The 15765-nt window shown below is 31.4% G+C and overlaps 2 protein-coding genes across 2 annotated transcripts; one reads left to right on the top strand and one right to left on the bottom strand.

The window, feature by feature from the left end:
• Positions 1-6064: 6064 nt before the first annotated feature.
• Positions 6065-10622, top strand: LOC18049159 (receptor protein-tyrosine kinase CEPR2). The gene is made up of 4 exons (XM_006441486.2): positions 6065-6563; positions 6681-6744; positions 7318-9960; positions 10142-10622. Exons 3-4 carry the CDS (start codon positions 7410-7412, stop codon positions 10510-10512), a joined length of 2922 nt encoding a protein of 973 aa, XP_006441549.1. The 5' UTR covers positions 6065-6563; positions 6681-6744; positions 7318-7409; the 3' UTR covers positions 10513-10622.
• A 207-nt stretch (positions 10623-10829) lies between these two features.
• Positions 10830-12393, bottom strand: LOC18049158. The gene is made up of 4 exons (XM_006441485.2): positions 12037-12393; positions 11824-11876; positions 11329-11502; positions 10830-11227 (listed from the first exon to the last, which is right to left on the bottom strand). The coding sequence occupies exons 1-4, from the start codon at positions 12391-12393 to the stop codon at positions 10996-10998; spliced, it is 816 nt and encodes a 271-aa protein (XP_006441548.1). The 3' UTR covers positions 10830-10995.
• Positions 12394-15765: the final 3372 nt, after the last annotated feature.

Raw genomic sequence — 15765 nt, 5'->3', positions numbered from 1 at the left:
AGCGAGGAGGTTGAAAACTATTCACAATTATCTCCATATTCACTGTACGAAGTAGGCAAGTAGCCCTGGGACTTTCCATGCTGTGTCATTATTGAGGTGAGAAGGTTGGAAAAGTATTAATTTTTGAAAAATTATTCATTCTCCGCATATTTTTTTTTAATTTTTTTAAAAATATATAATTTTTTTATTAAAATCCACATAAAATTACATTTCTTTTCGCTCTTTAATTTTTATTTGAAGGCTGTTAAGAAAACTAACGGAATATTATATAAATGATTTTTTTACCCTTAAATGTAAAAAATAAATTATCCACCGATTACTTTTTTTTTCGTATTGTTTCAAAAATACACAATTCTTAATTCTTTTTTGCTGAACTCAACTTGAAGTTATATTGTTTTGCACTTGTCCACCACTGTATTGTTGTGAAATGATAATTTTACCCTTATGATATTAGCAAAGTTCTAACGGTATTATAACGAGAGTGGACCAATGAAAAAAATGTTAATTTTAGATGAGTGCTGCAAAAAAAAAATTATGTATTTTTAAAAAAAGGTAAAAAAAGGGGTGGACGTTGGATAATTTCCCTTAATTTTTTTGTGTTGTAGTTTTTTATTTTTATTTAAATTGCTGATATTAGGTATATATGTTATATTTATAACTCGGCGTAATTATTTGCCGTCAAATTTCTCTAGTCATGACTCGACAAGAGAATTAAAAAAATAAACAATGTAATTCTTATATTCATATATTCAGAAAATTAAATAAATTATTTAAATTTAAATATTCAAATCAATTCGGATTTCATCTATTAATTTAAATTTATTTAGATTTCTGACTAAAATATGAACACCACCTCAATTACGTACCAATATCTATAATATCCAAGCTTAAATCCTTCAAAAAAGTGAAAAATCACTTCCCGTTCCTCTCAAACATTATCTCTTCAGTGCTTGGGATTCCATAACCACAATCAAATAAAAATTGACAATCACATTCTTAAAATGAAAGAAACAAGCACTGAGGCACCATGTATGTCTTTTTTCATGCCTCTAATGCTGACCAAAGAATATATACTTCAAATTAGTAATGTAGTGGATATTATTAGCATGCTCTCGTATTGTTACTTTCATGGCCCAGCTTTGGCGCATGCGTTGCCCCCCGAGCATAAAAATAGTAATCCTTATCTCATTCTCCATTCCTGCTGTCTCCAATCGTTTGCCTTCAAACAAATTCATTTACAATAGAGATGTGAAAGTTTTGTATTTATGCTAGCTGGGTGTCCAATAATTGAAGAAGCAAGCAGGGATAATCGGGAACTACGCAATGTACATCTTTTTCTGTCAATTTAATTCAAGGAAAAAAAATGTAGTTTTCATATAGTTTGTCTTTAAATAGTCCTTGGGATGGGATGATTTTGGGATCTCACTCTTCTAGAAAATAAAATTTAAAAAAAATAATCATTTTCATGACTACTTGATTGAGGTATATATATATGGAAGTTTATAATATTAACTCATATTTTAAATTAACTCACACTATCTTATCACATGACAAAATTTAAGTAAAAAATACGTAATAAGAGGTGTTTAAAAGAATAATTGCACCTTAGATGAGAACTGACGTTAGATTAAGTATACGATATTTGAACAACCGTTAACTCTTCAACTCTTCAGACGAAATCATAATTATGCCCTTTTTAAGTAAAATATTACACAAATATGTAATAAGTAAAATTCTAAGGTTTCGTATTTCATTTCACACCTTCAATTGAAAATATTTTGTTTGTTTCATCAATCAACATAAAATCTGGAAGAATGAATACAGCTCACTCATATCGGATTTCACGGGCCTGAGCTTTGCAGTTATCCAGCACAAAACACAGCTGTAATGCTTAAAAACAGATAAACAATTGCTATCGTTTAAGCAAATTAATAATTTTCTGTCTCCTGGTCGGTGGTCGAGAGCCGTTTTATTATCTTCTTTCTCGATGGCTCCGATGACGATCATGTACCATGTGATTTGTTTTCCTTTTCTCACAAATGATTTTCTATTATATAATAGTTGATCATATTAATAGCATGAGTAGATTATCTCACATTCACCGCCACGTGATTTCTAATTTTCAAGCCAATTTGGTTTCTAATAATAGGTTTTTCAAAATTTAATTACTGCACGTGTATATCTTTTTGTTAGACCCTTTCGAGCTCATTACTATTATTATTTTAACATTATATTAGAGAGTAAAACACAATATTGGTAATAAAAAATAAGCTCACCATGCAGACTTGAAACCTAACTCAATGTTGGTTGAGATTTTGACTTGAACTCGATCCCAAAGATGAGACAAAAATATTTGACTAACTTAAATAAGGAGTTGTTGATTAATTTAATAATTTATTTTAAACGAGTTGACAATTACTCTAGATTTGATCCATTTTCTTTTACTGTGTTGGTGTTACTAAATTTTGACTCTAATTATACCTTTAAATATTCTTACACTAATTTTATGCCTACAAAGAACAAAATGAGTGGTTGTGGATAGTTAGGACTTGGGACAGCTAAGAAAAAGACCACTTTATAAGCTAAAATGAACTTATTTTTGTACTTTCCGTTTGCCCATTTTGCTCCTACAAAAAGAATATGCAATACGTGTTAAATGTATGGGCACTTGTGATAAAGATATTGTGTGTGTTACTATCAACTATCAAGTGGAAACATTTATAGCTTGGCCTATCGTATATAAACCAAAATTATGGAAGCCCCAGTTGTCACTAACTGACATGAATTTGCATCGAATGTGTGCCCAAATTTCTGTAAGAAAATTTGGGCATATGTAGACTACTTTTTCTTGGGCAAGATATTTAAGTTGTGTTCTAATAGTGTCCAAATTTGTCTAGTTTTGTTCATCTGTTTATTTACTATTATTTAATTAATTAAGAGGCTTATGTAATAAAAATAAAAAAGAAAAAATATGTACATATATAAAAGTCGAAATCACCCAAAACTTATCTCCTAGAGACGGGGTGAGAGTACATGAGTAAAACGAGATTGAAAAACGTTGGCCGTTCAATTGAATTTCCTTCTCACTTGACATCTTCATCACGACCTTATATTATTATATAATGCTTCTTAACTCTTTTCATGATTGGACAGTCACACACGGTTGGTAGTTTTTTAATCAATATTCTCAACTGCACAATGGAACTAATTAATAAAACAAACAACATGATCTTATTAAATTTCATTGTTAATCGCACACTTCAAATAATTAAATTGTTAAATATTTCTTCAATTCAACGTATTACAGGAACTGCAAAAGAGTAATATTTTTTAGAATATATTTTAATTTTAAGGATTTGTTTCCAGTGGATAACACTTCCATAAAATTGATGGATCAGTTACATCACGTTACTGTTAAATACAGTATGATTAATTTTACATAAAATTGTTTAATTATTCAATTAAAAAAATATTTTTGAAATTAGATCTGCTACGACTAACTAAACACTCAAAAAGGAAAAAATAAAACTAAACTAACTCAACAAGAAGTAAATAAGACAAAGATTAAGACTAATCCTACTTTCTTCATAAATCAAATATAAAACTCTAATTTTTGTCAATTTAAAAAAAAAAAAACAATTCTATTGGGGGATGATAAAACATCAAAATCCAATTTCCACTAATGTGTCGGCAGTGTCTTAAGTGGCAGAAGTTTGTCAAGTTTAATTTCTTCTTCCATTTTTTGAGTAATTATTGAAAGACATTAATCACACCAATTAATAATGGATTGACTGACTGGAATCCCAATAAACCATGATTATTACTAATTTTTAAAAATTTTAGCAGAAACAGAGAAGGAAAAATGTGAATAATAATTGGTTGCTTTTAAATGCAATCAATTATAGGCCAAATTACAAATCGATTTTTGAATTTGATAATGAAAAACATTTTTTTATACAATATTATGGGGAAACCTGTGGTGCAACTGTGGTACCGTGCCACAGTTGCATTTAGCCGTTGGATGTCAGTGGACTCTACCGATCCAAGTGCATTCAATGGCTGGATGCAACTGTGGCACGGTACCACAGTTGCACCGTAGCCTGATCTCAATATTATGTAAACTTTGATTATTCGCTTGTTGTAAGTCACTGCTGTAGGGCTAATTAAAAAAATGAAACAATTGCATGTAGTGAAACAACATATGTATAAATGATTAAATTCATGATTGGATTAATTAATTCTGTTATTTTTATTAGAATTTGAATATTTACGATATTAAGTTGTACTTTTTTTAATTCATAAGATAAGATTTTTCATTTTTCTAATTTCTTGACATCCAGGAGACATATTAAAAAAAAAAAAAAGAGAGAACATTGTAAAGCAATATTAATATCATGATTATGAGCTACATATGCCACGAGAAAATATGTCATATTAGGATATTATGTTTGTGTATTAGAGACTTAATTGATTTAGGTTTCAATAAGGGAAAGCAAAATTGATTTCTTTTTTTTAAAAAAAAAAATTAGTTTTGATTTTTTTTTATTTTATGTAATTTTTGTGATGCTAAAATATAATTTTGAGCTTCTTTTTTCTCAAATCTATAATAGCAAATAAAAGCTAATAAGTGGAAAAAAATAGCAAATAAAAGTTAATGAGTAGAAGAAAAAATGACTAAAATTAAATAACCAGGGAATGAGTTTGAGTTTGAGTACTTGTAGCCTACAACTACTCATACCCATGAGACTTTAAATAAACTAATAATAGATATTCAAAGTCAAAATTAGTATTTACTGAGTTTAATTAATCCATCATTGAATTAGAAGAAATTAAAATCTTAAAATTCGTGTCAAAATTTTGAGTCAACAAATTATTTTAAGATACTCTCACTCGTAAATTAAAGTATGAAAGTATAATTGTTTATTTATTTATTCTTTATGAAAAAAAATCTATAACAAGAAATAACTTAGATAATGATGAAGAAAAAAAAATGCGCATTATTTCTTACTATGGACATATTGATTAGATCCACATTTCATACCAAACGGCAGTTACAAATATTTTATGTTATTTCTATTTTCGTTTAGCTTTCATTTGATTATTACCGTAAAATTACTACTCGTTTAAGTTTAATCGTTTTCTTACACCATATTGTCTTTTTCGGTTTTGACTGAATTAAAAGGAAAATCCAACATATCTTCAAAGTAAAATTAATCTAGACTAATACAGCAAATTTTATCACTGATCACGCTATTTTTTAGTATATTAGTGTTTAATAGTAATAAGTTGTAATATTTCTTAAAAGAGTCCCCACAGTCAATTTTTTTTTATTAATTATTCAAAGCATCAGAGGAAAATGAGAGAAAAAAAATATATCATGATAATAAAATGAAAAATCTCACTGTCACTCAAATTTAGAGATAATTCTTTAATTTAGCCATAAGATGTAAATGTGACATTATGTAATGTTATATAAATAAAATTTACATATGGTAATACTCTTTAATAGTATTTACAAATATCAAAACTACCTTCAGCAAACGGAATACATAATTAGCTTAGGGGCACATTCCCTTCCTTTCATATGCATATAGATAAATATAGCAAAAGTTATAATTAAGTAATTAGCTAGTCTTAATAATATAAAATCTTATATGTTGTTAATACACACACTCTTTTCTATTGAATTCTTGTCATGTGTACCTTTTAATTAATTCAATGAAATAAATACATATACATATGTATTTTACACTGAAATTTATATTGATTGGATAATCATATCTTATTATGTTAGCACTTAGCATTGAGTAATTAAATTTGTATTGATATGATAATCATATCTTATTATGTTAGCACTCGGCATTAGGGAAGCACTCGTATGTTAAACATAAAACAGAAGTTATGACTTATTCAATCAAAAGTCATAAGTTAAGTTTTATTTAACAGAAATGCAAGACGTGAAGGACCTAAATGATAAAATACCAAAACATCAGTCCAATCAATAATGAATTTGATGATGTTAACCTTTTCCCACCACCACGGTGACTGAACAGTGTAACGACAAGCACTGCCAAAGACTTCTCATGGGAGCACTTTTGTCCCTTTGCTTCTGCTTCTAAGATCCAATGTTCTTTCTCCCTCCAATCTCTCTCTCTCTCTCTCTCTCATTTTCTTCTTTGAGCAGCTGCTAAGAAACCTTCTTCAGCAGAAAATTTGGAGCTTTTCTTTTCCTTTTTTTTTTCTCCCCCCTCTTTTGGGAATCTGAGCTTAATTGCTTCTCAATTCTCGTGTACCAACAACAACAACAACATGCACATACACTCTCTTTCTCTCGGTGGCCTGAACAAAGATTTTCATTTTCTCTAGAAAAATTCCAGCTGTTGGTGCTGTTTCTAAGGTCGGTTATATATTTTCTTGGAAAACAAACAAACAACTATACAGCTTTTTAGTGCGGTGGCAACCCCACTTCCCCAGTTCTTTCATTTTGTTGAAGAATTCCAGGGGTTATAAGACAAAACAACTAGTCATTAAGTCAAGTTGCTGCACGAGATTTCCATTTCTGGGTATATATTTTCTTTCTTTGATCCATTAAAGAGAAAAAAGCAGAGGATTTCTTAAAAATTTTATTCATACTTTATTTCTTTTCTTGTTGGCTTAATAGCTTGTAATTTGTGTTGTAGTTTCGGAAATCTCTAGAGAAGAAACTTGAAAGCCATCAAATTTTACTACCTTATCAGAATTCAGGTAAGTTTATCGCCTTTTTACCCTCTCTTATGAGTCTTCATTCAATTCACTTTTTTTATTGGTATTTAAAAAAGAAAAAATAGTAAGGTAATGTATAATTAACTATTCTAATAGTAAAAAGAAACCTAAAAGTTAGATTTGGTTTTCAGTATAGGGGACATGCTAACCCAGAAAACTAATGAAAATTATTAGTTTTTACAAAAGTTTTTAAACTGTATTTAAAAGCAAGATTCAATTGTTACCATTATTTTTATTTCTTTCTAATTGTTAACTTTTCTTGATGCTAAATTTATATAGCCAAAATGCAAAGCAATGCAATGAGTAGAGTAACTTCAAAGCATAGTACATATAATTAATAGTCTCTTTCTTAGATATAATTTTATAATGATCAACAGGAATCACACCAAAATCCACAGCTAAAAACAAAATTGACGTTTGAACGTCAATTTTTTTATAGATAAACTTTATTTTATGTGATTTATTTATTTATTTATTTTTATTGTATTTCAAAGGTATAATCTAATTTGGGTGGTCAATAGATTATGATTTTATTTTGAATCTTCTTCTTTTCAGCTGTTTCTGCCATGGTCATTAATCGAGTTTATTGATCTTGTGGCGACATCCTTTGTTTAAATGACCAAAATTTGCCACTTGGTTTTTTGACAATGGCCAAAATCCCATTTCTCTGCTTCCATTTGCTAGCTCTGTTATGTTTCATTCTGGTCTCTGTTTTCCCGCCATCGCTGTCCTTGAATGTTGAAACACAAGCCCTTATTCAGTTCAAAAGCAAGCTGAAAGATCCTCATGGGGTCTTAGATTCCTGGAAAGAGTCAGCTGATTCTCCATGCGGGTTCTCGGGGATTACTTGTGATTCTGTCACTGGGAGAGTCACCGAAATATCATTTGACAACAAGTCTTTGTCTGGTGAAATTTCAAGTTCCATTTCAGCATTACAAAGTCTCACTGTCCTTTCGCTGCCTTTCAATGTTCTGTCTGGGAAGCTTCCTTCGGAGCTAAGCAATTGTAGCAATCTCAAAGTACTGAATGTTACGGGAAATGCAATGGTTGGATCAGTACCAGATCTTTCCGCTTTGAAAAACTTGGAAATTTTTGATTTGTCAATCAACTACTTCACTGGTAGATTCCCCCGTTGGGTGGTCAATTTAACCCAGCTAGTTTCATTGAGTATAGGGGATAATGTGTATGATGAGGCTGAAATTCCGGAGAGTATTGGGAATTTGAAAAATTTGACATACCTGTTTCTGGCTCATTGCAATTTAAGGGCACGGATTCCAGAATCCATTTCTGAACTGAGGGAGTTAGGCACACTTGACATATGTAGAAACAAGATTTCTGGGGAATTCCCGAGATCCATTGGGAAGTTGCAGAAGCTTTGGAAAATTGAGCTTTATGCAAATAATTTGACTGGGGAACTTCCGGCAGAGCTTGGCAACCTTACTCTTTTGCAAGAATTTGATATCTCTTCAAACCAGATGTATGGGAAATTGCCTGAGGAGATTGGAAATTTGAAGAACTTGACGGTTTTTCAATGCTTTAAGAATAACTTTTCTGGAGAATTCCCTTCTGGTTTTGGGGATATGCGAAAGCTTTTTGCATTCTCAATTTATGGAAACAGATTTTCTGGCCCATTTCCAGAGAATTTGGGCCGGTACACTGCACTGACTGATGTTGACATATCAGAAAATCAATTTTCTGGTAGTTTCCCCAAATACTTGTGTGAAAAAAGGAAATTGTTGAACTTACTTGCCTTGAGCAATAATTTTTCTGGGGAGGTGCCAGATTCTTATGCTGACTGCAAAACTATTCAGAGGTTGAGAATCAGTGACAATCATTTGTCTGGGAAGATTCCCGATGGACTTTGGGCATTGCCTAATGTAGGTATGCTTGATTTTGGTGATAATGACTTTACTGGAGGGATATCGCCTCTAATTGGGTTGTCCACTAGCTTAAGTCAATTGGTTTTGCAAAACAATAGATTTTCAGGTGAGCTTCCATCAGAACTTGGCAGGTTAACAAACTTGGAGAGGCTTATCTTGACTAACAATAATTTCTCGGGTAAAATACCTTCTGCTCTTGGTGCTCTAAGGCAGTTATCTTCCTTGCATTTGGAAGAAAATGCATTAACAGGATCAATACCGAATGAAATGGGTGATTGTGCTAGAATTGTGGACTTGAATCTTGCTCGGAATTCTTTGAGTGGCAATATTCCTCGTTCTCTTTCACTACTGAGCTCTTTGAACGCTTTGAATCTTTCTGGAAACAAATTGACGGGTTCTATTCCTGATAATTTGATGAAATTGAAGTTAAGTTCTATTGATTTGTCAGAAAACCAGTTGTCTGGAAGTGTTCCATTGGATTTTTTAAGGATGGGAGGAGACGGAGCCTTTGCCAGTAATGAAGGACTCTGCCTAGACCAAAGCACTAAAATGCTTATGAATTCAAAACTGACTGCTTGCCCTGCAATACAGAAACAGAAAGGAGGATTTAAAGATAAACTGGTTTTGTTCTGTATCATTGCAGTTGCTTTGGCAGCTTTTCTAGCTGGGTTGCTGCTTGTGAGTTACAAAAATTTCAAGCTTTCAGCTGATATGGAGAATGGGGAGAAAGAAGTAAGTTCAAAATGGAAGCTTGCCTCTTTCCACCATATTGACATTGATGCTGAGCAAATATGTAATTTGGAAGAAGACAATCTGATTGGAAGTGGTGGTACAGGAAAAGTTTATCGCCTGGATTTGAAGAAAAATGCGGGCACAGTGGCCGTAAAGCAACTATGGAAAGGCGACGGAGTAAAGGTTTTCGCAGCAGAAATGGAGATCTTGGGCAAAATCCGGCACAGAAACATACTGAAGCTTTATGCTTGTTTACTGAAAGGAGGATCGAGTTTTCTGGTTTTAGAGTACATGCCCAATGGTAATCTGTTTCAAGCCCTTCACAAACGGGTAAAAGAAGGGAAACCAGAATTAGATTGGTTTCGGAGATACAAAATTGCTTTAGGAGCTGCCAAAGGAATTGCTTATCTGCACCATGATTGTTCGCCTCCTATTATACATCGAGATATAAAATCGAGCAACATATTGCTTGATGAGGATTATGAGCCAAAAATTGCTGATTTTGGAGTTGCAAAGATCGCAGAAAATTCTCCTAAGGTGTCAGATTATAGCTGCTTTGCTGGAACTCATGGTTATATTGCCCCTGGTTAGTTTTAAAACTTGTTTAGCAAGCTATTATTCTCCTCATCCCCTGCCCCCAATTCTATTCGGTTTCATATCTCTTGAATTAGTGTCCTTTTTTTTTTGTTATTTTAGTTATTTCCAATTTGAACTTGACTAATATTTGAGCTGTTATTAATAAATCTGCATCTAATTTTTCTTGGCAGAGCTTGCATACACTTGTAAAGTTAGTGAAAAGAGTGATGTATTTAGCTTTGGTGTGGTGCTACTCGAATTAGTTACTGGAAGAAAACCTATTGAAGAGGAGTATGGAGATGGGAAAGATATTGTTTATTGGGTTTCAACTCATCTCAATAACCACGAAAATGTCCTCAAGGTTCTCGACCGTGAAGTTGCATCAGAATCTATCAAAGAGGACATGATCAAGGTTTTGAAGATTGCTGTTGTATGCACTACCAAGCTTCCAAATCTACGTCCTCCTATGAGAGAGGTCGTCAAGATGCTTGCTGATGCCGATCCATGCACGGACAAGTCTCCTGACAACTCTTCTGACAAATCGGGGAAGATTTCTTTGTAGTTATTTTTCTAATACCTGTAGCTTATCTTTGAATGTTCAAATTTCAAGCAAATATGACTCAAAAGTTCACATGCTGGCAAAAAGTTTCTCGAATATATTATGATTTTTTATTTACTCTGAAGGATTAGGTTTACCCATAAGATGACATAGGTTTTTGATGTGTTATATATGTAATGTTTGATGTTATAAGAAAACATTTTATTGTGATTTGATCATAAATTTAGGCTACTTAGATTGTTTTTATGTACTTATGCTTGTGATTTTTTCGTGATCATGTATGATTGTAGCTTCCACCTATTCCAATATCTACTTAATTCCATCTTGTTACGTCAAGAAAATCGTAATATCATGTTCAATCAGTTTAATATTCTGCCACAAGCATCAGAAAATGAGATGCAAGCACTTGCAATTTTGTTCTTTTCATTTCTATGGCATTTCACATGAATGTACAGGTGAGGCAAAATGCAGGTATATTGAAGGTTTTCAATTAAGCAAATTATGATCGGAACGCTTGATCATAAGAACTCGGCGTTTTCGTCCAATCCAGGTAGAAAACCATGGCAGATCGCTTGAAACAACTCGGTATCCTGCATTCGAATACAGTCTTCGAGCACCATAATCATCTTCATAAGCTCGGAGAACAAGGTATTCAAAACCCCAGAGAACGGCAAGCACCTCACAGGCTTTCATCAACGCAGTAGCTATTTTCTGTCTCCTATTTGTTACCATAAGAGCCTTTGGTCAATTTCAATGTATAAACAACACAGTACACACAGAGTTATTGACTAGCTATATGGGTAAAGTAGAATATGAAACCTGAAACGTTTTGAAACGGCGAGGCCAGAGATGTAGAGGTATTCTTCTGCTCCCCGGAGATGTTGAAGAACAGGATCATCTCTCAAAACTGTGACATCTACTACACCCACAAGTTTCCTTTGTGGCTCAATATTGTCATTTGGATTTGAATGCTCAGCTACCAAACACGCATACCTGTTAAGACAATCTAATTCTATTCACAAACATTTTTCTTCATGTTTCATTTCGTTGGTCCAATTACAATACCATGCCAACATCTGGTGCCCCAATAGTGTATAAAACAACATTATATTATTCAAATTCGCATTAAGACTTGTTTATCAAGTCATTCTCTAGTGAGAATGTCCATATTTTTAAACATTACAGAATTATTTCGCAGTAAAGTGAAAAATTATGGACTATTAATTCTAGTAAAACAACAATTTATTACTTAAATTATTCTGCATTTTGTAAAGTACGGACGTTCGGACAGAGAATTTGTTTTTCTGCATTTACCTGTCCGGGGGTGAGTTTCTCAGTTTGTAAAGAAGTCCGGAAAGCACTTCTGCCTGTGTAGAGCAGAAAAAAGTTAAAAAGTGATTTTTCATTCTATATAGAACTTGAAAAGCACCAATATCAAAAGGCAAAGATACAAAAGCTAGAAGCAAACTTAACTAAGAATTAAAATAGAATATAGAAAGTACACAAGGGTAAAGAATTGATTCAAACCTTAAAGAATTCAAAGAAAACATCATTGAAAAGGGCCACAGGATTATGAAATGCTTCTGCTTGAATAAAAGCAACTTCTCTCATCTCTTCACCCACTCTAACCAACTTCCTCACTTTCCAACCATACTCACTCACCAAATACTCAAACTGCTTATTAATATCATTCTTTTTCTCTTTAAAAGGCACTTTTGCATCTTCCTCAACTTTATTACCCATCAATCCCACTTCCTTAGCTGATGAAAAACTGCAGCAATGCGCTACATAAGTACCATTTGCTTTCCTCAAAGCACCCTTTTGGACATAACTTCCATAATTCAAAGTGGCTGCTGATGGGTAGCTGAGCAGCATTTTAGCCATTTTGTTTTCATAAGTTTGTCACAGAATCAGAAAATGAACAATGAAATGCGGCTTCTAATTTTTGTCCTTGACACTTGGAACATGGTTGTTGTAGTAATAAAAAGTTTGCTTATTCAATTTATTCTTTTTATTTAAAAGAGTATAGTGAAATATTGAAATGTTAAAAGAGAGAAAAGAGGGAAAAAAAGGAAAAAATTGTTGATTACCCTTATAGTTTGACATATTATCAAATATCCCCATAAGTAGGAAAAATAAACAAAAATCTCTAAAGATGATGATGTTATTGGATATGGTCAAGTAGTTGAAAAATTAAACAAAATTAATAAAATCTAATCATCTACGGTGCTCAGACCGTAGGCCATGATGTTCTTGAATTACGGTAATCATAACCACGTTTCTAACCATTTTTGCCAATTGGAAATTTTATGAAAATAGGCCAAATTATAGGGTACTTGATAATTTTCTAAGAACATTTTTCAAAATTAAAGCTAATAAATTTCTTTAACAAAAAGAAAATAAAAAAGGTTGAATAAAGGAGAGATAATATTTTGGGGGCGGGTGGTTAGAACAACTCGTCATCTCTGGACCACTGGAAGGTGCCACGTGGGAGTAGTATAGCCTAACACGTGGACACTAAGAATTTAGTGGCTGTCAGCCCGCTGGAAATATTTGTCGGCGCCCCCACTATCAAAATTTTGTACGGAAGATTTTACGCCACTGTTTGATATATATGAATAGGAGCTGGCTAAGTTACAGATTCTGTAACTTACAGATCCAACTATAGCCAACTCCTATTGCCTGCATTTGCACGGTTTTTCTCTCTCCTCAGGACACGTGTGCTGCTTTCCATTGGGTGTGTACGTTACAGATTCTGTAACGTAGATTGGTCCGAATTATATGAATATATTGGGACGCGGCTAAGTTGCAGAAGCTGCAACTAACAGCCTTGGCATTTTGACCTTGCATCAACAGCTCCCTTGCCTAGGTTGCATCAGCACCAACATCCGTGGAAGATTCCCATTGCTATGTTACTTGCAGAGAAGCTGTAACATAGCAAGCTCCGAATATATTTCTAACTTATCATCATTCTTTTGCTTTTTAATCCATTTCATCTACTAATATAAATTTCATTTCATATAACATATTAAATGATATTCTCTCTAAGAGGAAAATACCTTATAATTTTGTATAATTATAATATTATATCATGTAGCAATTAGTAAGTATACATACATACATATATATACACATATATGTATATGTATGCGTACGTATATTATTAAATCTAGAATATTGGATTTTATTGAAGTCCAAAAAAACCTATTACATTATCACATCATATGCTATAACAACTTAAAAAAGTGTCAAAGATCTTAAACTTTACCCGCAGGCGTGTGCACACACAGACACACAAATTTAATACACATGAGATTTACCAAGTATGATATATTTGACAAAAAAAATGATCAAATAGGACAAAACTATAGTGATGCACCGAAACCCCATTTTTGGCTATTTACAGTGCGTCTCTCATATTTGTTGAAAATTAAAAAAATTAAAGACTTTAAAATTTTAATATATAAATCGTATATGCTTCTATTATCTATTCTTGGATCCTAGATTATAGTTGATTAGTATGAAATTTTTTACACTATCATTACTAGTCATATGTTAATGACATTGGTAAATTATTTTTTTAGAATATATTTAGATTAATTATTTTAGATTAAATATATTTTATCATTTCTAAAAATAGATTAATATTTTTGATAAATTAATATATTTCTATTCCATATTTATGCAGTGTTTACTTCACAGATTAGGGAATCAGAATCCAAAATCAGAATTATTGACAACGTTTACTTCGCAAAATAAATATAGAAATCATAATGAAATATGGGCCTCACCCAAATTTGGGAATAGGGAATGCTTGGGAATCAATCTCCTATTTCCTAGATTTTTCATTTTACTTCCTTTACATTTTTATAATCCCCAAATTACCCTCAATAAACTTTTATCATTTTTTATTTTGGTTCCTACAGAATTTATAAAAACACCCAAAAGTTTGTATTATTTCCAAATATGTCTTTTATTATTTAATAATAATAATAATGAAATTAAATAATTATAATTATTAAAATTTATTAATTTTATTATTTTAATTGTTATTACTACTGTCATTAATGACATTAATATTAATATTATTCAAAATTTATTAATTATTATTAGTATTGTCAATAATGTCATTATTATTAAAATGTACTTTATTATTTTAATTATATTAATTGTTATTATTATTTTTATTAATATGATCATAATAATAATAATGTCATTATCATTATTATTTTAATATTATTTTATGAAAATTTATTTATTTTATTTCTATTATTAAAATTTATTAATTTATATTATTTTTTTATTAATATTATCATTATTATTATTATTAAAATTTATTAATTTTATTGTTTTAATGAATATTATTGTCGTTATTATTAAGGACTTTTTAATAATTTGAAACAATCTAATTCATTTCAATTCTAATTCCAATTCCAAGACAAAATAAACACATTAATGGCAATCCAACTCATTCAGATTTTGATTCATATAGTTCAAGTAAACAACTTATTCTGATTCTCATTTTCCATTCTCATTTCAACTCATTCTCATTCCAACTCATTCTCATTCCAACTCATTCTCATTCCTGTCCATTTCGATTCCAATTTAGTAAATGCAACATTAGATTATTTATTATAAATTAAATATGAATTATGTTTTTACCAAAAAAAAATATTTTGTATTCAATTTTTTTATAGGTCATTGTCCTTACACTATCTCTAATTTTTACAGTCAAAGAGGTCAATCAACCAAAGTGTAAAAATTTGAAATAATACAAAATTATTTGTCAAATTTTGAAACCTTTGACTTTTTTCCCAGAAAATAATCTGGACATCAATGTTAAAAATCAAATAAAATGCATCCATGTTCCATTACGACAAGTAGACAACTTACAGTTTAGATCTAATGGCCAACTCGTATATAGGCAAAAAGTGCACGGTAGTTGGACCTCAAGTATTCTAAAATATTGATTTATATATCTTACCATCTGATGGGTAAAAATCAGTTTTTTTTTAATAAAATTTTTGGACCGATCTCATACAATACATAAGAATTTGTAATCTACAAAATCATATCTTGACAATTTGATTTTGCTTTTTCGCTGAATTAATCTAGACTCCCAGATCACGACCGTCACCACCAATCTTGTTAGATCACAATCTTTCATCAATGATCTTCCAGGTTATGACTCAAGTTTTATTTGCACTTGACGTGTGGGCGCCTTTATCACCACTAAAAGCAACTAGCAAGAGAAAA

This window comes from Citrus clementina, unplaced genomic scaffold (genome assembly GCF_000493195.1).
Source record: "Citrus clementina cultivar Clemenules unplaced genomic scaffold, Citrus_clementina_v1.0 scaffold_3, whole genome shotgun sequence".
Classification (NCBI taxonomy): domain Eukaryota; kingdom Viridiplantae; phylum Streptophyta; class Magnoliopsida; order Sapindales; family Rutaceae; genus Citrus; species Citrus x clementina.
This window is presented reverse-complemented; position numbering and strand designations above follow the sequence as displayed.

Bases quoted from the DNA above. Each gene is read 5' to 3' on its own strand.
- LOC18049159 (XM_006441486.2), top strand. From the start codon at position 7,410: ATGGCCAAAATCCCATTTCTCTGCTTCCATTTGCTAGCTCTGTTATGT. The intron at 9,961-10,141 runs GTTAGTTTTAAA...TTTTCTTGGCAG, and splicing joins TCATGGTTATATTGCCCCTG to AGCTTGCATACACTTGTAAA.
- LOC18049158 (XM_006441485.2), bottom strand. From the start codon at position 12,393: ATGGCTAAAATGCTGCTCAGCTACCCATCAGCAGCCACTTTGAATTAT. The intron at 11,503-11,823 runs GTAAATGCAGAA...TTGTCTTAACAG, and splicing joins AGAAACTCACCCCCGGACAG to GTATGCGTGTTTGGTAGCTG. The intron at 11,228-11,328 runs GTTTCATATTCT...GGTAACAAATAG, and splicing joins GCCGTTTCAAAACGTTTCAG to GAGACAGAAAATAGCTACTG.